The sequence below is a fragment of the Scomber japonicus genome, chromosome 1, assembly GCF_027409825.1.
Source record: "Scomber japonicus isolate fScoJap1 chromosome 1, fScoJap1.pri, whole genome shotgun sequence".
NCBI classification, from domain to species: Eukaryota; Metazoa; Chordata; class Actinopteri; order Scombriformes; family Scombridae; genus Scomber; species Scomber japonicus.
In genome coordinates this window covers 29,161,566-29,189,498 of record NC_070578.1, presented here as the reverse complement: position 1 = coordinate 29,189,498, position 27,933 = coordinate 29,161,566, and the positions used below count along the sequence as shown (strand labels likewise).

Genomic DNA, 27,933 nt, shown 5'->3' with positions numbered 1-27,933 from the left:
TCAGCAGACCCACTTCAAGACATTTTTAAAAAGACCAAAATGTGGGTATATTTTCACATACAGTGAAGAAGAAATAATGCCAATGTGCTCAAGTGACCTTTTTGAGTTTTATGATAATTAAATACTCTGAAATAAAGATATGTGAACTCGGAGAGTAGTTGAAGTTACACGCACCGTGAAAAGTCAGATCATGTGCTATTCCTTGGCTCTGAAAATAAACCATGACGTAAGCCCTTTTTACCAGATGCATTCATGTGTCACAAACATATTTTTGTTCATGTTTTTACTTTCAGGACAAAGAACCACCAGTCCTTTCCAGCTCGACGTCTGTGGCATTACCTGGTCAAACAGGAAGCTCTTCAGGAGACTTTAATCCGTTACATCTTCACTAAGAAAAGGAAGCAGAGTGAGGTCAGCATCCCAAATATGTGAAAGTATTTAGGTTTTGTTTTTTCCCCAATTCGCTGTTTATTATCTATGAGAGTGAAACCAGCCATGTTTAATTATTTATTTACCAGAATGTTTGCATTTTCCCTTCCTTGTTCAATTCCCCTAATACTGTATTGGCCCAAATATAAATCTAGATAATCTTCCATTTGTAAAAATAAGTTTGTTTCACATTTAAAAACTAGAAATTCAAAAGTCATTCGTCAAAAGAAATCACCCTTTTATACTGGCTTTTTACTTGACAGCCACTGTCCCGGGATGAAGAGCGATAGTGAATAAACGTGGCTGGAAAGTAGGCCATAATAACGACGTGACTCCAGTTTTAAAATCATGGTGTTTGATGAGATACATTCATCAAACGATTATCAGGCTGCCGAGAAATGCGGTGTCACAGTGGTGTCATGTTCCAAGATGAAAAGCCCTGAACGTCTTTCTGCTTCAAAGAACATGACAGAAGTGTGTGTACGTATTAGCTTAAAAACAGAATGAATTAATGAGTATGACTAAAGGTTCTATTTTTTTTTAAGCGACTAAAAAAGTAATTACCATACTTTATTTTTATTATTTTATTTTATTTTTGTTGCTCTACTCAGTTTTAATGTGACAGTATGTTTAAAAGATACAATGTATCTGCCTATCTGTTTCTGTTCTTCAAAAAGTCTTAATCTTAATCTTCTTAAATCTTAAAATAGTAATGTTTTTTTAATCCGGGACACTATACATTTGGGCCAATTCAGTATTTTTCTTAATTTTACTTCATTCCGCATTAAACAGCATGTATAGGTTGCCCTCATTAATGTCAAACTGAATCTACACACCATCATCACATAGTTTTCTGCATTGGGAGACACTTGCAGGGTAAAACTTACAGTACAGAGATTTTCCATCAGAGGTGTTAAAGCTTTTGATAATTTGTTGTAGGACTTGACTGTGTGACATATACATTTACGTAACTTCATTTTGATACACAGAGACGTGCTCACTGAGCGTTTATCTCTGTTGTTGATATTATTGTTATTATCTTTATTCTTGCTTTGACTCTTAGACATCTTTTTTTTAGGTACAGGGCAGTTCAGTGGCTTCTGCGATGTCTGGAACTAGTTGTTATTATGTAATCGCTTTCATGACAGCCTGCTACTGTAGCCGCAAATCCAAAATTTGCTCCCCGAGTGCTTTGTTTTTTATTATTGCATCATTAATGTCAGCTTCTCCTGACTAGAGTGGACATTTCTTCAGATTAAACTGCAGCAGTCCAATTCACAGTTCATATATCCATTCATCCTGATGCATGACTGTAGCTCCATGTGAATGAAGTGACCTGAGCTCAGAGTTCAGAGTACATTTTATCACCATGACAACCTTTTTCACTTTTATTTCATTCCATGTTTTATTTTTCTGTGTTTGTGCATGTGTTTTTTTGTCCTGCTGTGGTTTGTGTTTTGTGTCTATATTGCCTTTGTGTGTGTTGTGTAGTCTGTAGACAACCATATGGACCATGTAACCCCAAACTGCATAGCAGGAGCTAGCAGTCCAAATAAGGTAGTATCATTTACTGTACCAGCCCAGGCCCTGGCTCTGTCTGTCCGTCTGCCTATCAAGGAGAGTCACTGCAAAGCCAAGCTTGGAGGAGCCAAGTGCATTAAACATTAAAACAATGACTGTGCAAGTTGCACAGAGCTTAAGTTAAAGTTTGTGGTCAGCAACAAATGAGTACCTGTAATAAAAAAGCTCTTGACGTCTCCTTTCCAGCTTGGCCTGATAGTGACTGGTCCTTCAGTTATTCTGGCATAAAATCTACTCAAGGCTCAAAGGCTTAGATCTAACGTCTTAATCTTTCCTTCTCACTGGGACACCACCCACATAACCTCACATTCAATCCCTTTCCTTGTGTTTCTCATGCCTTTCTCCTATCTAGCTGGACTGATTCTGCTGGACCCAAAAGCAAAATAAAATCTCCCTTTAAGAAATTTGGCACATACAATAGACCTACTAACTTGCATGCTCAATGTCAGGGCTGTGTGAAGCTTGCAGAGTGTTTTTACTGGGGAATCCAAATCAAGAGTCAAAGGTGTCTACAATTACTGGTGTACCTCTACATGTCAAATTCTCCTGTAGCTGCCCTTGTGAATGTGGCAATACCCAATGCTACCTGCACCTTTAGTGGGGATATCATTTAATGGCTCAAAGCAACAGCTGGTGCTTTTTCGGAAGTACATTTCTTCCACCCTTCTGCTCTTTGGATGAAATTAACTTAATACTAACTATTTCTGAAAATAGGCCTCTGAATATCTTTTTTTTCTTTCTCAATGTCCCTGAGTTTAATGGTTTCTTTAACCCTGATGTATCTTCTGTTTTGGTTTTTCCAGGTGGAGGCGGATCTGGGCTATCCAGGAGGCAAGGCGAAAATCATTCACAAGGAGTCTGACATAATCATGGCATTTGCAATCAATAAGGTGAGTTGAGTTTTAGAAATACTGGGTAACACTTAATTTCATAAGTCTCTAAGTTCTCAATAATTTACCTGGACATTTCCTGGAGAGAACTGTGTAATTTGATAGTATGCAAAATAGAGACGAAGCTGTAAAACAGTCGGTACCACATTAGTCCTTTCAATCTACCGTTCTTTGGATATTCAGTCGCTTATCAGAAACTGTCGGCAGAATTAATGTAATCATCTCCTCCCTCCTTCCCCCCTTTCCCAGGCTAACTCCAATGAGATAGTACTGGCTTCCACTCATGATGTCCAGGAGGTGGACGTGTCTACTCTGGTGGCTGTCCAGCCCTACACCTGGATAGGGGATGACTTTGATAAGGAGTCTCGCAGGTCAGATGATCTCCAAAATAATGTCAATCCACAGTTCACAAACTTAGCATCTCTGAAATAAACATTCTCAGTGAGGGTTCACGGTTGTGTTTTTGTTTCACAGCTCTGACGACATAGACCACCGTTCCTCTCATACCAACATCGCCCAGGCTAGCTCTGTCCCCTTTGCACCACCACAGATGCCGGTCTCTGCATCCATGCCATGGCTCGGTAGTGGGCAGACCAGCATGGGAGCCAGTGTGGTATGAGTTTATGCTCTACAAACACAGATATACACAAACACACAGTCAAACCAGGCAGGAATATTCATGCAGTTGTTAGTCATTGCCAGCAGGGGGAAACTAAGCTCTGTCTTGGCTTGTACAGACTGCATATGACTCTGCAGTCTTTTCATTTCATAACATTTTGTGCTTCACAATAGATGTAGTAAAGCTGCAGAAAAGCATTTAAAAATTAAATTGGCTATTTTAATTTTACTCTCTGGTTTGTGGCCCTTGCACATTTGCTGGAGAAGTTAGTATTTTGAATTCTTATCAATGTCAAACAAAAGTGAGACATGTCGACTAAACAGCTGGCCTGCTGAGTCTATGGAGGCTGATATCAAGAGTGGCTGTGTTTCCATGGCAGTGATGGACGTATATAAACACAGATACCACCAGCTCTCACAGCCGGCTACCCAAGGTACAGATTTGCGTCACTCTTTCACACAGCCAGGGTTCTCCATGTCCCAGCCGTGTTGATAAATGTTGAGTGTGATACACTGAGCAAGACAGGACATAGGATTTCATCTGGGCTCAGTGGGGGTTTCATAAGTAAGAAGTGAGTTCAGCCATTTAATACCTGCACCCATAGTCCTCATCTACTGATGTGCAGAATATCAACACTAATCAAACACATTACAAGAGAAGAAAAGCTGAATATCACCTCATAGGTCCTTTCTTTTAGTTTCATGTTTTGTTTTCGTGTCAAAAAAGTTCTCAGATGAAGCTATTTCAAACTTTCCTGCAGTTTTTTTAAAGTCTAAGTGTTTCATTATTCAGCCACTACACCGAGATGCACCAATGCACCTTATAAATTAATTGTAATGTTTTGTAGAAGGAAACTGGGGTGTGCTGAAATATTCAGGTGAAAATATTGTTGCATGTGAAATATTGCGGATACAGATGAAATATAGGTTTTTTTTAAAAGGATTTCATTAGATGCTGAAGTACTTAAATGGTGTAAGTGTAAGCACAGGAATTAGTTTCACTTTCAGTAAGTAAAAGTGCTGAATAAGTTGAAGTGTTACTAAAATGTAAGAATTAAACCTGGTGAAGAGTAATTCAAATATTTAAATGTTTATGGTCACATCCTGTGGGGTTTGTTTTGCACCACAGACCACAGAACTATTATTTTTTACAATGAAACTAAATAATTTTACCGTAAGTTTATCATTAAATTGAGGAGTGGTTTTAAGTTGTTCCACAGAACACAGTTGAAGTTTTGGTTTAATCACTGCAGCTCATCTGGACATCATGCATTACAGTATGTTTTTATTGCTGTTTTTCAGATCATGAAGAGGAATCTGAACAATGTGAAGAGAATGACATCCCACCCCATATATCAGTATTGTAAGTGTCTGCATTTAAGCCTTAAGCAGGTCATCAACAATATATGGATGAATCTATTTGTCCTTGTCTCTGTTGCTCTTCCTTACTACTTGTGTATGTGTGTGTGTCAGACATGACAGGGGCTCAGGATGGCAGTGTGAGAATGTTTGAGTGGAACAGACCTCAGCAGCTCATCTGCTTCAGACAAGCAGGCAACGCTAGAGTCACCCGACTCTATTTCAACTCCCAGGGCAATAAGGTACACACACACACACACGTGCCCACTGCATCACATGTGTTATGTCTATCTAATGTGCTTTCGCTGATTGCTCTGTATTCTTCTTGTAGTGTGGAGTAGCTGATGGAGAGGGCTTCCTCAGTCTCTGGCAGGTCAACCAGACATCCTCCAACCCCAAACCCTACCTGGTGAGTTCACCTCACACCTGCCCAACACTCCTTAAACATTTCCCCAGTGTACTCACATCTTTAGACAGAAAACACCATTTTGATGATTAATATTTAATATGTAATTTATGTTTTTCATGTCCCTGTTCTTGTCGACAGAGTTGGCAGTGCCACACTAAGACCTGCGGAGATTTTGCCTTCATCACGTCCTCCAGCCTCATCGCCACAGCCGGACAGTCTAATGATAACAGGTCAGCATCAGCACTGCACTAACTGAACGCAACTATTTAACAAGCACTGCTCTTTCTTTCTTGGTACCTAGCGACTAATACCATCTTCTCTTCTCTTTACTGTCCACAGAAATGTATGCTTGTGGGACACTCTGATTTCACCTAGCAATACTATGGTCCATGGTAGGACATCCAAAACGCATCTAACAAGATTATTCCAATTTTGTCCCTTTTTATGTCAAATTATTTTATCATCATTTTCATATTTCCTCCCTCCCACACTTTCAGCGTTTCCCTGCCATGAGAACGGGGCCACTGTGCTGCAGTATGCTCCCAAACAGCAGCTGCTGATCACTGGAGGCAGAAAGGGCTTTGTGTGCGTGTTTGACATCCGCCAGAGACAGCTGCTCCACACTTTCCAGGCCCATGACTCAGCCATCAAGGCCCTCGCACTGGATGCCTTTGAGGACTTCTTCGTCACTGGATCTGCAGAGGGCAACATGAAGGTGACAGACAAATGCTCCACACACCCACTCACTCATTTAATGTCCCATTCTAGACAAGGCGGAAACTACGTAATAAAATCTGCCCCCTCATATTCTTGAAAAGTCAGTTACCACCATGTTGGAACTTTCTGCTGTTTCAGTAAAGACAAAACACAGACATTGAATGAACGTGCTAAATATTTTTGTAGGATAATCGATTGAGCAATACAAATAGTGGAAAGTAAAAAATATCTATCACAGTTTCCTGAAGCTTAAATTGATATTTCCATATCATGTTGTGTGTACAAAGAACAGACTAAAAACCAAAAAGATGTCGTTTACTATCATAGAAAACTCTGAAAACCAGCAAATCCTCACTTAATCCTCATTTAAGAAGCTTAAACCAAAAAAACAGTGTATTTTTTGCTTTAAAAAGTGATCCTTTTAACATCATTACAGCTTCACAACACTCAAATGCACTCCTGGTTGCTCAGGTTGGCTCTTAAAGATCACAGTGGCAGGCTTCACATGATAAAAAAACAATAATGAACTTTAGTCTGGTGGCACTGGTTTTAAAAAGAAAAGACACTAATCACCTGTTCTCTCCCCTCTCTTTCTGTTCTCTCCTCCACCAGGTGTGGAAGTTAGCTGGCCATGGGCTCATGCACTCTTTTAGCACCGAGCACGCTAAGCAATCCATCTTCCGCAACATCGGTGCCGGCGTCATGCAGGTGGAGACGCGGCCCGGTAACCGCATCTTCACTTGCGGAGCAGACGGCACCCTGAAGATGAGGGTCCTCCCTGACCGCTACAATATCCCCAGCTTGGTTGATGTCCTGTAACGTCTACTTCCATTACTGAGGGTCCAAAGAGGAAAGAGACAGAAAGAAAAAAACACAAAAAGCTTATGTAACACTCGCTAGGCATTAATAGTATAATTGATGGGGGAAGACTCGGTCAAAAGATCACCACACTTTTGGCATCTTTCAGAGTGTGCAGTGTTCACAGGTTTACTGTTGATGTAAATCATATCCAGAATGACAAACGGAGCTGCAAATTTCTTTTTTTTTCCCAAAGGCTGAAAGCAAAGTTACAAGCAAAAGGTAACATACTTGATTTTAAAGCTAGATTTATTGTAATTTTTATTGAAGAATCTCTACTCTTAGAGTGTGTCCATAGGGAAGCTATGCATGTCCTGTTCTCGTTACGCGGTGCAATCACAGGTCTATTGATAGTGCTCTGTAAAAGTGCTCAAGCAAAAATTTTAAAAGTGTGTAACTGTCGTCATTTTGTGCCCACAGCTGAAATCTCTTAGCATCTACTGTAACCAGCACTGTGGTTTGTTATTAAGTCAGTGGTTTCCAGTGTGAATCGAGTTGTTGGAATCTGCATTTTGTTTCAATGGTTTTGCCCCCCCCTGCCTTTTTGCCCGGCTTCTCTCAGCCCTTATGGAAGAGTTGATGGTGCATTGCTCCTATAGTGACTACCCCCTCCTCCCCCCGCCCTATTTCACTGGCTGCCCGGTTTCACACTCTGGTCTGCCCTGGTTTTGGGCTCGACCCGGCCCGGTTCGGTCCTCAAGTGTGTGTTCACTCTGCTGTGTCTGCCATCTGTACGCCTGCCCACCCACCTGCCCTCAAATGCCTGTTTGTGCAGCAGACTCACTGCTAGAACATTCCTGTTTGGAAGATGATGTGTTTAACTCTTGTGACTGTGATTTCAATGTTTCCATCTGTCTGGTCCGAACATAAAAAGCCCACCCACCCAGAGCAGAAACACAAAGGTTCACTTCTGGTTTTGCACAAGATATTCTTGAATTTTTTTTTTTTTTTTTATTTATTTTATTTTATTATTTAAATTATTTATATGTATGTGTTTGTTTGGTTTACCATTCCTTTGTAAAACTATTTTAACTTATTGCCTTTTATTTTAGGAATGTAAGGGGTTTTACTGTATCTGACTGGGAGATGTGCAACAGTCTACTGTATGTAAGTGTGTGTGTTACCTCACTAGTTGTTTTTACTGTTTCATCCATAAGGAATAGATATTTGCACTCAAATTATGGAGACACTAAAAGTTTATTTCAAACAAATGGGTTATTGAAGAAGAAACTGTTATATACAAATGAATGTCTGGCTTCATTTGGCCTAGTAGTAAAATGTTTGAAATAGTTTTAATATATAAATTATATAAATATATATATATATATATGAAATATCACAACAGCTTGTACAAACATGAAAGCATTTCTTTATTTTTTGGTTTGTATCATACCAGCTGGATTAGTTGTAACTTTTGTTAAGTGTATGTATGGTATTTATTAAAGAGATTTGTGTTTCTCTCCCTCTTTCTGCCCACTATGTGTACTGTATGTATCTTAAGTGTGTTACCAATGGTCCTACTGGTGTCTGGTGTGTATGTGTGTGCATGTACTGCAAAAGAAGCCAATATCATGAGTAGACGCTTACTACAGCAGGGCACTTGAGCCTGGAGGGGGGTGTGAGAGAACAGGTCATGGTCAGAGTTTTACCTTTGTAAAGTGAATAAATTCTTTTTATTTCATCAGGCTGATTTGGCGCTCCTCTTTTTTTCTTTCTGTTAATAGAAATAAGCGACCATGCTGCTCCATCACAAATGCAGGTGGACTGTGTATATGTACAAAATATAAGGTGGATAACGTAATTCTATTAAAAATAAAAAAAAAATTAAAAAACAACTTGTAAGAATTACATTCACTAAATCATGCAAAGACACAAAATAATGACTTTCGATACAAAACGGCCTCAAAAGTTGATTTTGTATAAATGATACAATAGTTTGATAGAAAATGCAAAAGAAATCACACTGTTAGTAACTCAGAAATCTCACATGTACATCAGGAATACAATACAAATACAGCACTCTTACTTTTTACACAAATCACAATAATTATAGGCTGATACCATGATTTACAATAACTGGTTATACGTTCAGTTGAAAGTCCTACAGGATGAGAAAGTTGAGACGTTGACGTGTTCATCTGTCTTGGATTTAAAGATTGAAGAGTGAATAGTTGCTTGTCAGCAGGCTGTTTTCCTCTGACTATGTAACAGTCATGTCTGCATGTTGTCTCATATTCTGCCAGTACTGCACGCTGGTTCTCACTCGTCAGAGATGAAGTGGACTACGTAAAGCCTGACATAGCCGTTGTCCCACACATACAGGTGTCTGTCCTTTGGGCTGTAGGAGAGCATGGACAACACTCCTACTGGAGACCTCAGGTCAAAGGTTACGTTGACCGGCTTACCCTTCAGCAGGTCAAAAGCAAAGGTGACTCTGGTGTCCTTGGTGTCGGTGACATACAAAACTCCACATGCAATGAAGGCATTGCCAGCTTTGGTGCGGGGGTAGGTGGTATTAATGAAGGAGGTGACAGAGAAGGTCTTCTGGTCCAGCTGGGCCACCATGATGCTCTCATCCACACTGGAGGCAAAGATCAGCCACAGGCCGTTCTCATCTGCTGCAAGTTTGAAGTAGGTCTTGGAGTTGTACAGCAGGTAGGCAAGGTTGTGGTGCAAAGCGTTGTCTATCGATAGAGTGTGAAGCTTCTTGGTGTGAAGGTCAAATCTGTGAACAACCAAGCAGCAAGTTGTTACTCAGAGGAAGTGATGTCAATGGAAACAATAGCAGAACATTTAAGCTTGCTACCTGCCAATGCTGGAAGTGCCAGCAATGTGATAGTAGAAGGAACCGTTGTGAACAGTGTGGCCGCAGCCGTGGTAGAACTTTCTCACATCCACAATCTCACTGCTGTTGCTCTGGAAAGAGGCGATGCTTTTATACTGCTTCAACACACGACCTGGGGAGCAACAAGCTAAATGTTCACTGCTACCTGAATATAGACTTTGATTTGAACAAAAATTAAAGTCTTCACTAAAATGGATGATCATTATCAAAGGTGATGATCCTCTGTACCCAACTTACCAGAAAAGTGTTCTGCAACCCATATGTGCTCATCGTTCAGCTGAGCAGTGTCTTTCATCCACATGCCATATGTGCTTTCCATCTTTGTCACATTCCTGGGGTTGATTAAAGACTTAATCAGGCACTCTGAGTGGAAACAAAGTAACAAATCATATAGCGGCTTATCACCTAACACATTTTATACATGTGGTCACACTAATCTGAAAACGCACCGTTCTTCTTCACTGGCCTCTCATTTAGGAGGATCCTGTTCTCTTTCAAAGCTGAGGTTTCATCATTTGGAATAGCGTGTAACGGCCCTGTTACAAAGAATTTCATCTTCAGTGATTCACAATGTTGAAATGAATAGGTTGATTTTAAGATTACATTTCACATAGAACTGCAGCAGAAACAAACCAATCTCACTACAAGGTCCATGTTTAGCTGTTCCAGAGCTTTCAATCATAGCACATCTTCCTCAACAGATGGAGCTTCCCTGGTCAAAAGACCACATCCCAAAAATGAAAATTTGCAACTGCAACACCATGACAACTGACCTCCATCTGCTGAGGAGGATTGTGTGACATGATTAATGGCTCCAGAAGAGAAACTATATAGACCCTCTGGTGAAGCTTTGTTAACAAGGTTAAAAACAAACTTTCAATTAGGGTTGCAACTAACAATAAGTTGAATTATCGATTCATCTTTCAGTCTATGAAACATCAGAAAACTGAAAAATGTCATCACATATCCTGGTTTGAGTAAAACCAGAAATATTACATTTACTATAATGTACAATATGACCACTGTTTGTGTTACGGCTACGATCTGTAAGACCAAGAAAAGCAGCGATTTCTCAAATTTGAGAACTTGGAACCATCGAATTTATTGGCATTTTCACTTAAAAATGTACTGGAATTATTATATCAAATATTAAAATAGTTGCCATTTAATTTCCCAAGTAATCAACTAATTGTTGCAGCTCTACTTTCAATCTCAATAGTTGTGTATATGTTTGAGATAGGTCAATTAAGACCTCTCACCCAGGGTCTGAGCAGCCTGTAGGTCGGCTCTGTGATGCCTTATTCTGTGAGGCCCCTGAGGGCCTGGAGGTCCAGGAGGGCCCATGAGCCCAGGCGGTCCCGGAGGACCAGGAGGACCTGTATAAACAAGTGAGTGCAGCATTTGAAACACTGAATATAAAATGTAGGTTTAATGAGATGATGACTTTTAGAAAGAAATGTTGCAATTCCCATTTCATTATACTTTAGAGATGGGGATGAAAAATTGCTCAAGATACACCAAGTCATGAGTGTAGCGATCTACTTGCCCTCAATAATGACATCACGGGACGGTTGGCCCTTCTCTCCAGGGGGACCAGTCTCGCCACGCTCACCTTTCTCACCTGGCTCTCCTTTCTCACCTGGCGGCCCTATAGGAGGACATTGTGTAAAATAGCTCCAAGATTGCAGCAAATAACCTCAGCGCACTCTGGCCTATTGAGAAAAGCATGAATCATTCCCCTTGACTTCTGAGATGAATCATGCCATGTATTGTGGAAGACAATCAAGTCAAGTGGGAGAACACTGACAGAGTTTTCCGACTGATTCAACTGAAGCCCAAAACCACAGGCATGAATAATATTAGCAGAGGATGAGAGAGAAACACAGCAGCTCAGTCTCTCCAGAAATGTATGAATTACAAGTAAAATCCATTCTGAAAAAAGTCTGATGTCATTATGATACAAGGCTGTCTCAGGAAACATGGTGTGTTGTTATGTTCTGAGTCTGTCTTTGTGTGTGTGCATGATTTAGATTTTAAGTGACTGTATAAGCTACTTGGTATTTTGGTATTTTTACCCCCAGGTTATACTCTGCCCTTTGACTGTTACATTGCACCAGTTGTTCTTAACTGAAATGGCCACTATTACCTCAGGCACTAATAAAAATGGATGATGAGTAAAAACAGAATAGAGCCTCACTCTTGTTAGGCTTACCTTTTTTTCCTCGTTTGCCGTCGGCCCCGGGCGGTCCATTTAGTCCTGGGATGCCATCAGTCCCATTGTGGCCGGGCATACCATCCGTACCAGGCAAACCTACAGTAACAAAAAAAATCATCAGCATGGGCCAAATGGAAAACACATTCAGAAAGGATGTGGGTCACTAAACCACAAAGGAGACATACAGTTTGGCTACACTTTTAATTTGAATAGAAACTGAATTAATGGTTCACTTACCAGGCGGTCCTGGGGGTCCTGCAATAGAAAGTTTGAGGATGTTAGACAATATAAAGTGATATAATGGATGTGATCACAGAAAATGTATTTGTAAAACAAACCGGCTATGCAGACTCCCTTGGTGCTGTTGCAAATGTCGATCAGCAATTTGATCTGCAGAGAAAGAAGATGTTTACCTCTGCATTATGTATGTGTTAGTTTGTAATTCATAATTTGTCTGTGGTGATCTTATTATTCACTAATTTAGAATATTAAATTAAGTATGTGTACCAACACAATATAACCTATATTGTCCTTTAAACTAGGCTAATATTACACATGTCATTTAAGGCAGTGGTTCTCAAAGTGGTGTCCAGAGACCGCCAGGGGTCCTTGGGAGGGTTTCAGGGGGCCTCTAGCAAAAGGGGGAATCATTTCTATTCACTATAATTCCATTCATTTGTAACACAATGACAGAATGTATGACTAAGATTGGTCATAGGTTTTATACACTTTCTGTAATAAAACATCTAAAAGCAAAACTCTTACCAGATCGAGGACCCCGGGATAAAATCTTGTCAAGTGGGGATGTGTGGTCTAATTTGTGTCAGTTTTGGGGTCCTTGATGAAAAAGTTTGAGAACCACTGATCTAAAGGGCCCTATTATTTAAATTTAAATTTCCAGTTAATCAAATTATCATTAACTAATTGCCACACAATCTCTCAGGCCCCCTGATTATTAGAGGATCTGCAGCAGGCAGGTGCCACCAGTTAATCCAGCTTTGGTCAGCAACAACAGAGTGAGTAAAATATGACAGACTACATACTGTCTACCAGCATCTCATCTCACCGGGACCATGGAGTAAGTCATCATCATCATCATGTCGTCCTGCACATGTGTCTTGTGGAAACTCTGCCTGTGCTGATGCTTGTGTTTCACTCCATGGATCTTCTTCTCTGTTTCCTCTCCCACCTCCTGGCTGACCTCCTGCTGATTGAGCTCCAATCCTTCTCCCTGTAGAGGCTCCCCCATCTCCTGCTCTAGCTCCTTCTCCAGCCCTCCACTCCTCTTGTTCCTGGAGTACTGGTACTGGTACTGCTGCTGCTCCCCCATGCTTGCCCGTATCCCTGCCCCTCCTTTGGGCACCTCCTGGAGGAATTCCACCACTGAACTCTGTTCCACTTCAGTCAATCTTGCCTCCGTCTGCTCCAGCCGGACCTGCTGCTGATTCTGCTGGACCAGGAGCACCAGTAGGCCCACAGAGTTTACCAGTGCCACAACACACGTCCCATATAGCACCATCCGCTGAGGGAGAGTCATGCTGGGGGTCGGGATCCACATGGTTACCACTTCACCTCCTCGTTTCTGAGGGTCACACACAGACCTCAGCATTCACAGCGTAATGACGTTCCAACACAGCAAGGAATATCAAAGTAAAGTCAAACAGGAAACTGAAAAAAGATTGTGCCACCAAAAATCAAACCAACTAAAGCAAAACCAATCCAATAGATTGAAGTCCTTTGCTGAAATTCAATGTCTGTTAGTATCTGTGCTTCAGCCGGGTGGTCTATCTGAAGGCAGACTGGTAAATACAGCGCTTGTTGTGTTGTTTGCCAAGTGGAGAAGGGGTTTTGTGTGTGTGTGTGTGTGTGTCTGTGTGTGTGTGTATGTGTATGTGTATGTGTGTGTGTGTACATGCAAACCAGTAATGTAGGAGTGGGCATTACACAATCTTCTGGGCTTGTCTGGGAAGAAACCCCCGCCTGTTCAGTCACCTGATTTATATTCAGCACAAACCCATTCTACTGCACCGCCGTGGGCAGACTGACATCACACACATAAACACGCAGACGCATACGCACACACACACACACACGTAAGTTTGATGTATGCATGAAAGCACTCACATACATAAGAATGTCATACATATAAAAGCATGTATTGCGTTGCACCAGACAAACTAACTGGTCATTCATGCTTACGTATTCATTTACATGTTATTATCATTATCAATACAATTAAACAAGTCTTGAGTTAAAAGGAAATATATTACATCAGTACATATCATCATTATCCACTAGCTACAGACTTTTCATGGAGTTGGTTCATGCCCTCTTTTCCCGAGCTCCAGTATCATCCCTTCATTTCTCATTTCTCATTTCTCCCCCAGCGCTGCTCCCCGTCACATCCTCGTAGCTTCCATCCACCAACTAACTGCAACCCTGACCCATTTCCATAGCTTTGATTTGGAACAGAAAAGTGACATTTCCTCAGAAAAATGACAAGTCAGCTGACGAAGAAGGAAAAAAAGCGGCTCCAGGCATTTGAAGCATCCTTGACTATTAAGGGAGTTGGTGCTGCCTTTTTTAATCTCAGCGTAGGTTGCTCATTTTCAGTAATTACCCACTGATTTCTTTTATAACAATACAGTGTGTTTCAATGAGACAGCTAATTGGCCTCTGTTATGGCATGGAGCAGTGCTGGATGAATGCAGCTCACCTACAGCACTCCTGGAGGCATGTCAAGCCCCATATAACTTGAACGCACGCACACACACACACACACACACACACACACACACAGGCTGGAAGGAAGGAAGGAAGTAAGAAAGAGTGAGAGGGAAAGCAGTCATGCAGTATTACTGTTAAACTCAGGGTTCTCCTGAGCTCTGTTGACCTGAGTTGGTGTATTTGGATTGTTGCCTGAAGCTATAGGTCACCGACAGACAGTTATTGGACAGCTTGAATTACTTCAGCAGATGTGTACATACATACAGTCTTAAGAGCACTATGGTCTTTCCTTTGTCGTCTCTCATTCACTGAGCTTGAGCTTGAGGATAAAAAGCACAAAATGAGGATATATTAAAGTAAATTAAATTGTGGACATTTCTCGACATACCCACAAAATCTTCTCCATCTCTGGTTTCTTGTCTTATCTTTTCTGTATTTGGATTTTTTTTTTATCAAAGAAGCAACATTATCTGGTTCGTGTCCTTCTAGCTGCTCCAGGCCAAGAACAGAAAGAAGACCTGACAAGTCTTTTTTGTAAACCTCATCCTCCCACAGCCTCCCTTTGCTAGAAATATACAGTCTTTTTTTGTTGTTATTTTTTTTGTTTAGAACTGTTATCAGTGAAATTTCAAAATCAAAAGGCTTCAAAGCAAGGAATGACATTAAAAAAACATTTTGGCAAGTCAACCTATTTTTTACAACACAATTCATACACAGGGTTTCAAAGTTTGTTATGTATGACATTGAAAAAAGAACTGGAGAAATGACACAAAATCAATAAAATGGCACCATAAAGAAAAACAAGGCCAATATAAAAAGTCATATATACTATATCAACAATTTGAATTAAACACAATGACAGACACATACAGTTGGGGACAGTCTCTTACCTCTCATAAACTGTGTTATGTAAGAGAACTGTATTATGTAATGGTAAAGGCACACTCCCAAAGGCCCATAACTCCTTTGTGCAAGAGGTTGACGGGGATTTAATGCATCTTGTCCTTGTTGTTTTAAACTCTACAATGACCCTTTATGTTGAGATCAATCCTCGAGTTTGTTCAAGCAGTTATAGACCAAATATGGTCTAAGCTTACATCCTCTCACTGTTGATGCACGTCATGCCCCTCTGTTGTGTCTCTTTTCCTCTTTTACTATATATTTATAATGATTTGCTCTTTTGACCTACAGCTGTCAGTATACATGTGTAATGTTCCCCTCTCTTTAGGAGCAGTGTACAAATCAAAGGTAAACATGTTAATAAATGGCACTCACATTTAACCACTTTTCAACAGCTTTCTATTAACAATCCCCTACATTTGTGTTCGAGACAAAGATGTGGTTGACCACAACAGCGAGCCTGGAGACAAGGTTACATTAACATCTGCTTTCAGGAGGAACGGGGAAGGGGGGGGGGGTCTCTGCTTAATCATGCAGAACAATCTAGGTCTCAGCTATCGTCTCACCACACAGTTGGCCATTTGAACGGTGCACATTCTTGAGCTTGAGTGTGGGCGGTGAGTGAATTCATGGCGTCGTTTATACAGATCAGATGGAACAAAGGCAGTTTTCGCTGCAAACAGCATGGCCTTTGTCACTCATGAAATAAAATCAAGTAAATAACATGAAGTTAGTGCATGATTCAAAATGTTCATAATACAATGAAAGCGGTTAAAGGGGTGTATGAAAAATATATAAACAAGAAATAAGTTGAGTAATGAGACCATTAAAAGTGCATTAAGAAATTCATTTTTAAATGTGTGTTTTTAAACACATGGTATACATATTGGGACAAAAATATTGTGTTGACAAATGACAGGATTCTTTTTTTTTTTTTAAAGGTCAACATTTTTGAAAAGTTTCTATACAATTTTATCATTTTGATTGTTTTCACAATCAAAATTGCTTTAATTGTGGTGGAGAAAACAGTTGCATTGATTCATATTGATTCAAGTATTTATTCCATTTTCTTGGACTGGAAAAAAGACTGAATGTAATGGCCTTCAGTTGCAAAAATATGGGATCTTGTTTTTGCATTTAAAAAAATAAATAAAACTATATATAAACTGTACTCACTAAATTATCTGAAAAAAGTGGGAGGACACCTCCTTGTCCTTGTGAGTGGTGAGACACAAGAGCTATACTACTCATCTGGTAAAAGTTAGGGCATGAGATTTTGTTACTAAAAACTCGCAAATGTATGTTGCAGCAAATGTAAAGGTTAAATATCTCGCTGCTCTGCTTCTCCATCTGCTGGTGGGCTAATGGGAGATTGTGGGACTAAATGCAAATAATGTAATGCTTAAGAATCTTTTCAAATAATTCAAAAGCAAAGGAACCTTTGAGAGACTATAATGAAACCAACAGTATGTTATTTTTATTATAGAGACTGAAAAATGTACTATATATGACATATTTTACAGTAATTCATTCTTAACTGTCTCTTGTCATCCTTAAAAAAATAGAAATGAAAGAAGACTAAATAAATTCTGGATGTTTAATAAAACACAGTTCAGCTCAGTTTTCCAACCAGATTCTTTTGATGTTCAAAGGAAAAGCAAAATTTGCCTCCCATCACCCATATGTCAAATACAGCCCTGAATACTCAAGGTCGCTGGCACAAATCCAACCTCCAAGGTTACAAGTGTATTGTTTACTTTTTTCTTCCCGTGTTGTGGCTTTTGCACTACCCTGACCTGGCACATAACCAGCTCAGACAGCCTATAAAGAGGAATCCCCGCTTGTTGAGGCAGCTTTTTATCACTTGGGTCAGACATTGGGTTAGTTCTGGTGTGTGCAGGTTGTTCTGAATTTGCTTTCATATGGATCTGATCCCTGCATGTGAACGGGCCATGAGTCCTGTTGGTTTGGATGCCATAGTATCAGACCTGGTCTCTGTATCCCAAAATGCCACTGCAGCGGGATCCCCGGGCATTTCTGCAGCAACCCGAACCCTGCTACTGCTCGTCTGTCTGCTGCTGGTTGCCTGGAGCCACACAGACAAGAAAACTATACCAGGTAGGTCATATCACACAGCTAAAGAATATCTTCAGTGGTCATACACCAAGTATGAAATGCAGAATTTGAATACATTTTTTGTCTTTTACCAACAGGTCCTTCTTTCTGTCTGGGTGTGGGGCCCCTTCTGTCATATTTGAGGTTTATTTGGACTGGTATAGGCACAGCCAGCAACTACTACAACGAAAAATATGGTGACATAGTCAGAGTCTGGATCAGAGGAGAGGAGACTCTCATAATCAGCAGGTTTGTAGTATCTGATAATCCTGATTATTTAAATTGACTAAACAATCAACAAATGTGCAAAATGATAAGCTGTAATGTTTTATTTATAATTAGGGCATCAGCGGTACACCATGTACTGAAGCGTGGACATTACACTTCACGTTTTGGGAGCAAGCTGGGTCTCAGCTGCGTCGGCATGAATGAGAGAGGCATCATATTTAACAACAATGTAACTCTGTGGAAAAAGATGCGCACCTATTTCACCAAAGGTAACACTTTAACACATCCAGCCTTGTAGATTACTGATGTATCCAGTTAATGATTTCAGACACAAATTATTTAACTAAACTTAACCAGGAGAAACTTTCTGTCAGCCCTCTCAGGTCCAGGGTTGCAGCAAACGGTGGATATTTGCGTCTCCTCCACACAGACACACCTGGATGGCCTGAGGGGAGTTCTCACAGAAACAACAGCAAGTGACAGCTTGGGTCATGTGGATGTTCTCAATCTGCTGCGCAGCACCGTGGTTGACATCTCCAACAGACTCTTCCTGGGTGTACCTGTCAATGGTGAGTAGACATGTGTTATAATACAATTACTCAATTGAGTATTTTTTAAAATATGTTTATCTACACATAGGAGCTCAAATACTCTGTCACTTTCAAATTCATTCATTCATTCATTCATCAATTTCTTACATTTCTGTTTATTCTGTGTCCAGAGAAGGAGCTGATGCTGAAGATTCAAAAGTATTTTGACACATGGCAGACTGTGCTGATCAAACCAGACATCTACTTCAAGTTTGATTGGATTCACCAGAGGCACAAGACAGCAGCGTGAGTCCCTTTATTGTTATGATATTTATAATATCATGCTTCATCATATATAATCCCACTTTTAGGTTTCTAGTTTTTATTGAGTGTTGTTTATTTTACAGTCAGGAGCTGCAAGATGCCATAGAGAGCCTTGTAGAACAGAAGAGGAGAGAAATGGAGCAGGCAGATAAACTGGACGATATCAACTTCACTGCAGAGCTCATATTTGCACAAGTCAGTCTGACAATTGAATCTCAGTCTTTTCCTTTTCTCATCTTCACCCTTCAATATAACTCCCTCCTCCACTCCAAACGCTAAAACTCTCATGATCATGGAATTATCCTTTTTTCTGCCAAGTAAAGCCAGTCACCATATTCACTTTGGTGTGTGTGTGTGTGTGTGTTTTCAGAACCACGGTGAATTGTCTGCTGAAAATGTGAGGCAATGTGTGTTGGAGATGGTGATCGCAGCACCAGACACTATGTCCATCACTCTCTTCTACATGCTGCTGCTCCTCAAACAGAATCCAGATGTGGAGCTGCAGCTGCTGCAGGAAATGGACACTGTTATAGGTAAGGATTTAAAACCTGAGAAGCAAGACTTAAAGGCACACACACTGAGGAAATATAAACAAAATACGCTATAATGATTATGTAAGAATAATGAAAGTAAAGATCCTTCTTTTGTCTTGCTGTAGGTGACAGACAGCTTCAGAACAGGGACCTCCAAAAGTTGCAGGTGCTGGAGAGCTTCATCGACGAATGCTTGCGCTTCCACCCTGTGGTGGACTTCACCATGCGCCGTGCCCTGTCTGACGACATCATTGATGGCTACAGGGTCCCAAAGGGCACAAATATCATTCTGAACACTGGCCGCATGCACCGGACAGAGTTCTTCAACAAACCCAATGAATTCAGTCTGGAAAACTTTAAAAAAAATGTAAGTGGGCAAAGTTGTTTTGTTTTTTTATCTGCATCTTTGAGGCTCAAAAGCTAAAAAAATCTAAAAACTAAACTAAAACAAAAAAAGGGAATAAAAAAATGAAACCATAAAAACCTGTTTTGTATTTCTTGCAATGAGTAGGTCTGTATACTTCACATTTCTACATTTTGATTGTGCCCTTGCTTTTCTGTCAGGTTTGAATGGGTTCAGTATAAAAAGGTGTTGTCATGTACTTTTGTGCACAAAGCAGGATTTAGCAAAACAAATGAAAATCTGGGAAAAAAATGTCATAGTTATGGGGTTGTTTGCTCATGTTGACAGGCAAATCTGATCAAACCACACTCATGGAGCAGAGTAACTGAGTTTTTGACAGTTTTGATCTTCATTTTACTTTATCATGGATTGTCAGGGGCTTCAACTAATCTCTTTTTCCCATCTCCCGTTGTCCTTCAGGCTCCTCGCCGTTACTTCCAGCCATTCGGTTCAGGCCCTCGCGACTGTGTTGGCAAACACATCGCCATGGTGATGATGAAATCCATCCTGGTGACGTTGCTCTCACAGTACTCTGTATGCCCGCATAAGGGTTTGACTCTGGATTGCCTCCCGCTGACCAACAACCTGTCCCAGCAGCCTGTGGAGCACGAGCATGATGCCCAACGTCTCAGCATGAGATTCTTACCTAGAAAGAGGCCGCAAGCAAACACTCAAACACTCTGACTCTTTGTTTTCTTTATGTGTGACCAAAATTTATACAGAATATATACATACATGTAAGTGCATATATGAACTCCATAACTGCATTTATATTATCACGACTGTACAAAGCTATACATTTTATATTAAAGTATATATATGAAAATTGTATTTCTGTTTAATATTTGTGCATGATGTGAAATGTAAGTTACATTTTGACTTTTTAATAAAATATTGTTCAAACATTATATCATATTTTCTTCTCACTAGAAAATATTTGGGGTATTTTGGAAGAAACTAGCAAGAAACTGGCCATTTTCTATATTTTTTACCTCTCAGTGGTCTAAAAAAAAATCTGCTTGCCTCTTTTGGTAATATTGTATTACATGGGTCCACCCAATATATATTTTTTATTTATTTATTTATTACTACCTTCTTTCTCTTTTTAAATGTATTCCTGTTTACACTGTTCTTTAAATCATCTCATTTATTTGTCTAGCAAAGCTGCATTTCGTGTAGAAGTTCCATATTAGTAAAGTTGCTTCTTAGTATAATTATTACGACAATTATTATTAATGCACAATATCACTCACTATTTGTATTTGCAAATAGCAGTCAGGAGAGGGCACTACAACACATATCACATGTCGTGGTCTTTATCCTCTGCAAGGACTAAATTAAGCAACCAATCTGTTCATAATGTTCTATTACAGTCGCCTCTGGGCAAACAATACATTTCACACATAGATGCTTCAATTTGTTTTGCCCCTCACCAGAACCACTCAAAGCATTAAGCTGAAAGACCACAGTAGCTCTACTCCCTCTACTCTATATTTGAACATTTGCACATTTGATAGAGGAAAGAAACAGATAGAGGTAATGAATGAGAACTAAGAGAAAACATACATATATATAAGGTTTTCAGTAGCGTAGTGCAGCTCCTCCAGAGATGTCAACCATCATCTGTCTATCATTGATGATGCAAGGCTGTGAAACATCTAAAATAAAGGAGTCTCAATCTCAACTCCATTTGACACACAATCATGTGGGAGCTGGTTGTGCTGATTACAGGAGAGAGGAGAGTTTGTCAGGAAAAAGAAAACACGAGTGCTAAGTAGGTTAATCAATAGCTGCAGCAGATATTGGTGGGTTAATCAATGTCTGCATTCGACCACTCCACTACATCCTCAGCTGTGTGTGAACTGTGGCAGTGTGTGTCTGCTCTGCACTCATATTGCGATTGAGGCTTGGGCACATTAAAATTTCTTCCTAAAATTGTGCCTTTTTAGGGGTCTTTGAGTTCACAAAGTATTAATTGTGTGTGTGCTTCCTCTCATGTGTGCATAGCAGGCTGTTTCATGCAGGTGTCCTGGGATATACCGAATGAATCACTGTATTCTCATTAAACCTTATCTCACTCCAATCCTCCATCTGGGTGATGGATATCATCTCACGTACACTGCTGTAGCACTGACAACACTTTGTTAGATCTACTGTGCAAATTTACCAGACAAAAACAGTAATCTCATAATAATTTCTGTAAAGCTTGATGTCATTATTTACAGTTGAGCTGCAACTGAGTCATTCAAATGGGTGTAAACAGATATCAAACTGAATACTCAAGTAATCTGTTGCCTTGGACTTCCACTTATATGTCGCCTGCTGCTTCTGTCAATTTGTGTTTCCACAATCCAGAAATGCTTTAGGCGACACTTTGTCAATCTATTTGTGCTAATAAAGTTAAATCACCCCCTCTGTAGTGGATGAATTAAGTCTGAATAGCCAATGATGAAGCTAAACAGGTGGTTCAAGAGAAGTGATAATAAAAGGTGTAATTCAATATAAGAGCAATTTATTATCTGTATCAATTTTAAAGTTAGCTGCCACTTCAAACAACACCTGTCATATTTGTTAGCACTTACCAGCTTCAGGGTCAAAGGATGTCTTAATTATCACTTCCTCACATAAAGGACCAATGCTGTCATGTCCTATCACCTATCAACAGAGACATATCTGAGTGGATAAACAACTCTCCACTTATTCTAATTCTCAGCTCCAAACTTGTTCTTTTGTAACAAGTCTACAGACATGATCTGTGAGGCTGCACTTAGGCAGTGCTTTGAGCTGAACGCTAAAGTCAGCATACTTACATACTCACGATGATGTTTAGCAGGTACAACATTTACCATAACCATCTAATATTTGTTGCAGCTGAGATTGTTGGGAATGACAGCGTGTAGTTTTTCAGTATTTGGTCATAAAACAAAGTGTTAGACAAATTATAGCTTTGACTTGATGATGATGCTAAATTAATTCTGAAGATCAGAAAAGTTATTAGGACAACAAATCAGTGCTTTCTAACACTGTAAATGTTACTGCATGTAGTTATCACTTACCTGAAAAGCATCAACAGTTTAAAATAAAGTGAAGCGGTGTAGTGGAGAAGAGAAAATGTGGAAGGCTTCAGTATATAGAGTACACACTGAGCTTATGTGATTCCTCTGGCTCCAAACTGTGGGATATCAGGCATCTGCTAAATAGATCTGTGGTAACTTTCACTTCAAGTCTACTACTTGGGACTGTGGTGTGTGTGTGTGTCTCAGTTTAGGAAATATTTCCAAAAGAGAATTGAATAATACCTGTGGTTTCAAACTGTGTCAGCCATTTCTGCTTATTTTGGCAGAAAGCTTGCCCGTGTGTCTTTCATTGCAGTTTTATCAGCGAGAATTTTTACACTTTTAAATATTTTAAGGCATTGCACAAATCTACAACACAAAACTGTGTTGTAATTGGAGCAGGGAAGACTTGTCAGATGCAGTACTTTACAGTTTAAATGTATTATAACAGCTTGCCTTGCGGAATCTGATGTACTCCTTTGAAATATTCACTGTGTTTTCCCTTTTAAGTAAATCCACGGTTCATCATTTGTGGGTTTTTTGTTGGTCACATCATATATATTTTCCGTCGCGTTCCATTTATTTCCATTGCTGCATGACAGATTTATCGAGGCAAGATGCCAGACAGCTTCTAAAATAACTCCGACGTAAGAGCCTTGCAGCAAAAAGTTTAGACTCCCATATCTAATGCTCTGATTGACAATCTGATGGACTTCATGATGTTGACTTCACACAAACACATGCATACACATAATGTGCTAAAATTCTCAAATGCCAGTGGCCATATTGTCTCTGTTTCAGTCCCCTGCTGGATTAATGCTTCATTAAAGGAGAGCCTTGGTTACCATGGAAACATCTACCAGAAAGGGTAAACTGGAAATGTACTCTCTACATTGTCAGTACATTGTCAGTGCAAATTGTACCACCTACAGTTTGCAATGACACTGTTTTCCCTGCTGTGAGACATTTGCCTGTTTGAGTGGTTGTTGGCTTCATAGGCAGTGTGTGCTCATATGAACTGTGTGTTTCAGTGCTTTTGATCAACAGAATTTTAAAAAAAGAAAGAAAGGAAAAGCCTGACTCTTCTTGAAACAGAAGTGTATCTCTCTCACCAGACTGGCCTGTCTGAAGAACCCCAAACTTGGAGGCTGTGTGCCAGTAAAGGCACTGGATCAAAGGCAAACTCTCACTTCATGGCCTTTTCATGTGGCCTGCTTTTCAAAGTCAGTTCATTTGTTTCTCATTGAACATCAGAGGGTAGTGGTAGCACTCATCATTACAGGAAGCTCTTCTTCTTCTTCTTTAAGTCCACTTCTTTCAAAGTAAGTCAGCCAGGAGATTTCGGGTTTGAGGCTGCAAAGTTGCTGTAGCAGCTAGTCTGAACATCAGTGCAGTTGGGTCTCTTCTTTTTCCGTCCATCCATTTGTCTGTTAGCACCAGTTTGGAGCCCAGACTGAGTAGGTAATGGAATTAAAATTTCCATTAACAAAAAAATCCAGCCTGTTGAATATTTGGTCATTTGGAGTGTCCCTGACTAACTAAATACTTTTTTTCTCAAGTACTGCACTTAGCTGCACTACTATATATTTTTATATTACTGAAGGCTTAATATACTTTAGAATCATCACCCAGCTGTGCAGTCTCCCTCAACTCTACAACATGCATCTTTCAGCTCCTTCTTACTTTACTTTACATTACTTTTTTGGTTCAATCCCATCATTCTCATTGGCTTTTGGCAGGAGAAGGCACCTATGTTCTACAAAAAACCTCTGATAAACTCTACATAACCTGTCCTGCACAGCCAGCTGAGAGACAACACAAGCTAACAGGACACTTAAAGGTCCAGTCTGTAGAATCAAGCAGTAATGTTTCAGATTTCAAACAACTGAATACCTACAGTGAACCTATAGTGGCTGCGAAACTAGCAAAAAATTGCAAAAGGCCTTTTCTAGAGCCAGTGTTTGTTTTGTCCCTTATGGCCTACAGTACTGAAACATGGAGGTGCAACATGGTAGGCTGTGTGGAAGAGGACCCACTCCCTATGTAGATATAAAGGGCTTCATTCTAAGGTAACAAAAACACAATGATTCTTAGTATTATGGGATTATACACTAATTTAAACATACCTATGACTATTATGTCTATTTCTGTTCCATTCTGTAAATTCTACACACTGCACCTTTAATGCTAAAGTTACATTCATCAGTCGAGGAAATTCATGTTGTTGCTCTGTGTGTGCTCAATGTGTAAATAAGCAACTGTTTCCTCACCAGTTTGCCAAGCCCCACCGCCCCCATGCAAAAAGGTGCTATTTGTTTTTTCAGGTGGATGTTTAAGCTCTGTTGTGTAGGATGATGTGTATGCAAAGTTTATTTTCCTTTACTTATCTACTGAAGAGGAAGTTTTTCTGCATTCAAAATCTGAGTTGAAACCGTGGACATCATATCTAGTTTGGAGCCAACTGTGATCCACTATCTTACGACACACAAGCGTGATGTGGAAAATTGAAGCCCCCAGTGCACTTATTCTGAGAATGGACTCTTTTGTGGAGCAATTAAACTTGGAAATAATACAAATTGTCTATTCATAGGTTGTGGATTTTTCAATGAAGAGTCATTTGTATTTTTAAAAAGCTCCTTGAACTTTTTTTAGGATAATATTTAGAGTAGCAGGTGAATGGTTTTATGTGTCAAAACAGGTCAGGAGAGTGATAGTAGAGTATGTCAGTGGGTTTATGGCTTATTGTTCTAGCCACAAATGGGAAAACTCAGCTAATGCAGGTTAAGTACAATTTTTAATTGTCCTTTTTCGTACCAGTATTTTCATTTTATACAACATGTACACTGTATGCTTCTAAATCACTCAAACATTGTATAGATTAAAATGAAATATTGCTTCAATATTCTTCCACAATCCAAATATATGCAGGTTTGGTTTACCAGTGACTTTACATTACCCATAGGTGTAAGTTAGTATGGTTTTCTGTCTACATATGTTAGCCTTGGTGATCTATTAGAGTGTACCCCACCTCTCACCCGGTGTGAGCTAGGATAGGCTCCTGCCCCACTGCCCTCCCACAAAGAATAAGAGGATATAGCTCATGAATGGATTAAACTACCCAACAGTATGAAATCACAACACTTAATATTAGCTTTTCCCCTAGCTAGCTACAACATTAACAGCACTATTCATATGATATAATGTATATTATAACAATGAAAGGGTCAACTCTGTATAATGACCATATCAATTACATTTTGCAGATTATACATCTTACTTCAGTAAAAAAAATTGAGTGCAGGACTTTCAATTGTTCGGGAGTATTTTTATATTGTGGTATTGGATACGAATACTTTCACTACTGTTGATTACCTCCTATTAGTGTATTGTGTGGTGTTTATTCTATCCTGCAGAGACACAGTGAATTTGTCAGTAGTTTTAACTCAGCAGTTACATAAGAAAAGAATAGTCCCACTGTTACCGAGGGCACATTTATGAAGATGCAGATGATAAAGATTATCAGAAACTGAAATAATGAAGCTTAGCCAAAACTCTTGAGCTCACATGCAAAGGCCAGAGGGACTGTACTGTGCTCAAAAATATATTCTGTTTAAATGTAATATCTGGCCTCTCTAACTTTTTATGAAAAAGGAGCATTCTTCCAAGCAAACCTGGATGTACTCTATTCATGCTTATAGAGTCTGCACACACTATCTCACAACGGGTCGAAGTACACGTCTTTATTGCCAGGATCAAAGGAGCTCAGCTTGTTGTGATTACTGGCATATCTTTTTTTTTTATCGTTGCAATATTACAGAGGAGAAATAGCACACACGTATATACACACACACACACACACACACACACACACACACACACAAATGCATTGAGTGTTGAAGATAAGTGAGCCTTGGGCAGTGGGCAGGCAGGCTAATGCCATCTGGTGCCCAGTGTTCATGCTGAGCAACAGTCAGCTCCACACCTGGGAGACAGTATCGCCTGCAACTGTTGTCGGACCACCAACTGCACGCCCACCTGCCCCCACGCTCCTGAATCTGTTCTTTATGTTGCTCTCACAGGCCCACAGACATAAAGTAACAGACCCTGTTCCCAGCAGACATTTTGACTTGTCATGGCAGGAAACGCACAGCTGTAAATAATAAAAACTAATGATGGCTCCATTCCATTAGTTGTCCCAGTAAGCCTTTGAGTGCGTGGGCACAATACCAGAGTGCTGGAACTGGCTCACTTAAATGCAATCCAGCCATCGTTAATGTTATTATTTACACCAAGTCAAAATATCTGCTGTGGGTCTTTTATTTTATATAGTTAACCAGGCTGTCTTGTTCATTGTGTACTTTATTATTATTATTGAGTTAATTATTCCCTTCACATTAACCAGAACACCTATGACACTACACAGCTTAAGGTAATTTATTGTCTTCAGCTGTAGGTTACTTATAAATTGAATTAGTTGCAGCATATCAAAATAGGAGGCAGAAAGTGAGATTCTGGGTGGAGAAACTCGTCTTCTAAACAAACTGATTCTCTGCATGATGTGTAAAATGGTGAGCCAGGAATAAAGCTGTTGTTTGATTCTGATACCGAAACCTGATTTTAATTGTTGGAAATCTATTGCAGCTGTGCTGGACGATATCTACAGATGACAACATATTAGCTGTGTTCATGGGAGCAGTTTAACCCAATATTACACAGAATGTCTCCATTTGCTGCTTTGTAACAGTATTTAAAACAGGTTTCACTTATTTCTTAGACATTTCAACAACCTTTAAACACCACATTAATATATAATCACCTTTTAAAGTTTATATGGCAAATGTGTTAACAAACAGCCTTTTCATACTGTACATACAGCAAACATGGAACAATGTTAGATTTCTGCACCAACCCTGGATGAAATATCTGGTTCTTTTTAAATGCTTCACTATGTTCACTGGTTAGCCTTTAATTACTACCAAATTACCAAATGCAATTTAGCCTACCCTGACTTGAATGAAAACATAGCCCTGTAGTGTATTGTCTACCATGTTTCTGCATTTTAACTATTTTTACTGTATTTTTGTGTTTTTAATTATGGGTTTTTTTTGATGCGGTGTCCTGGATTGTCCTGGCTTGTCCTGTTGTGTGTCACTATTTGGTGCTGAGTGGTGAATCCAAAGATACTTTTCTCACGGT

At 39.7% G+C, this 27,933-nt stretch overlaps 3 protein-coding genes across 5 annotated transcripts in view; 2 read left to right on the top strand and 1 right to left on the bottom strand.

The window, feature by feature from the left end:
• The window catches only part of dmxl2 (Dmx-like 2), a 40,814-nt gene extending 32,118 nt beyond the window's left edge, over positions 1-8,696 (top strand). For all 3 annotated transcript variants that reach the window (XM_053322508.1, XM_053322500.1, XM_053322516.1), the window contains 12 exons: positions 294-411; positions 1,921-1,986; positions 2,814-2,900; positions 3,150-3,271; positions 3,375-3,513; positions 4,821-4,881; positions 4,992-5,119; positions 5,209-5,286; positions 5,425-5,516; positions 5,626-5,678; positions 5,784-6,001; positions 6,616-8,696. In XM_053322508.1, the coding sequence (XP_053178483.1) occupies positions 294-411; positions 1,921-1,986; positions 2,814-2,900; positions 3,150-3,271; positions 3,375-3,513; positions 4,821-4,881; positions 4,992-5,119; positions 5,209-5,286; positions 5,425-5,516; positions 5,626-5,678; positions 5,784-6,001; positions 6,616-6,822 (1,369 nt within the window). In that variant the 3' untranslated portion in view covers positions 6,823-8,696. The remainder of the gene's footprint in view (positions 1-293; positions 412-1,920; positions 1,987-2,813; positions 2,901-3,149; positions 3,272-3,374; positions 3,514-4,820; positions 4,882-4,991; positions 5,120-5,208; positions 5,287-5,424; positions 5,517-5,625; positions 5,679-5,783; positions 6,002-6,615) is intronic.
• Positions 8,560-13,589, bottom strand: gldn (gliomedin). The gene is made up of 10 exons (XM_053322594.1): positions 12,988-13,589; positions 12,260-12,311; positions 12,159-12,176; positions 11,919-12,017; positions 11,253-11,354; positions 10,966-11,082; positions 10,156-10,242; positions 9,944-10,069; positions 9,668-9,818; positions 8,560-9,586 (listed from the first exon to the last, which is right to left on the bottom strand). The coding sequence occupies exons 1-10, from the start codon at positions 13,528-13,530 to the stop codon at positions 9,121-9,123; spliced, it is 1,761 nt and encodes a 586-aa protein (XP_053178569.1). The 5' UTR covers positions 13,531-13,589; the 3' UTR covers positions 8,560-9,120.
• Positions 13,590-17,424: 3,835 nt separating this feature from the next.
• Positions 17,425-20,439, top strand: LOC128361936 (aromatase). Its single transcript, XM_053322528.1, has 9 exons — positions 17,425-17,666; positions 17,762-17,912; positions 18,006-18,160; positions 18,266-18,460; positions 18,613-18,727; positions 18,829-18,940; positions 19,116-19,278; positions 19,404-19,645; positions 20,102-20,439. The coding sequence occupies exons 1-9, from the start codon at positions 17,471-17,473 to the stop codon at positions 20,363-20,365; spliced, it is 1,593 nt and encodes a 530-aa protein (XP_053178503.1). The 5' UTR covers positions 17,425-17,470; the 3' UTR covers positions 20,366-20,439.
• The last annotated feature ends 7,494 nt before the right edge of the window (positions 20,440-27,933 follow it).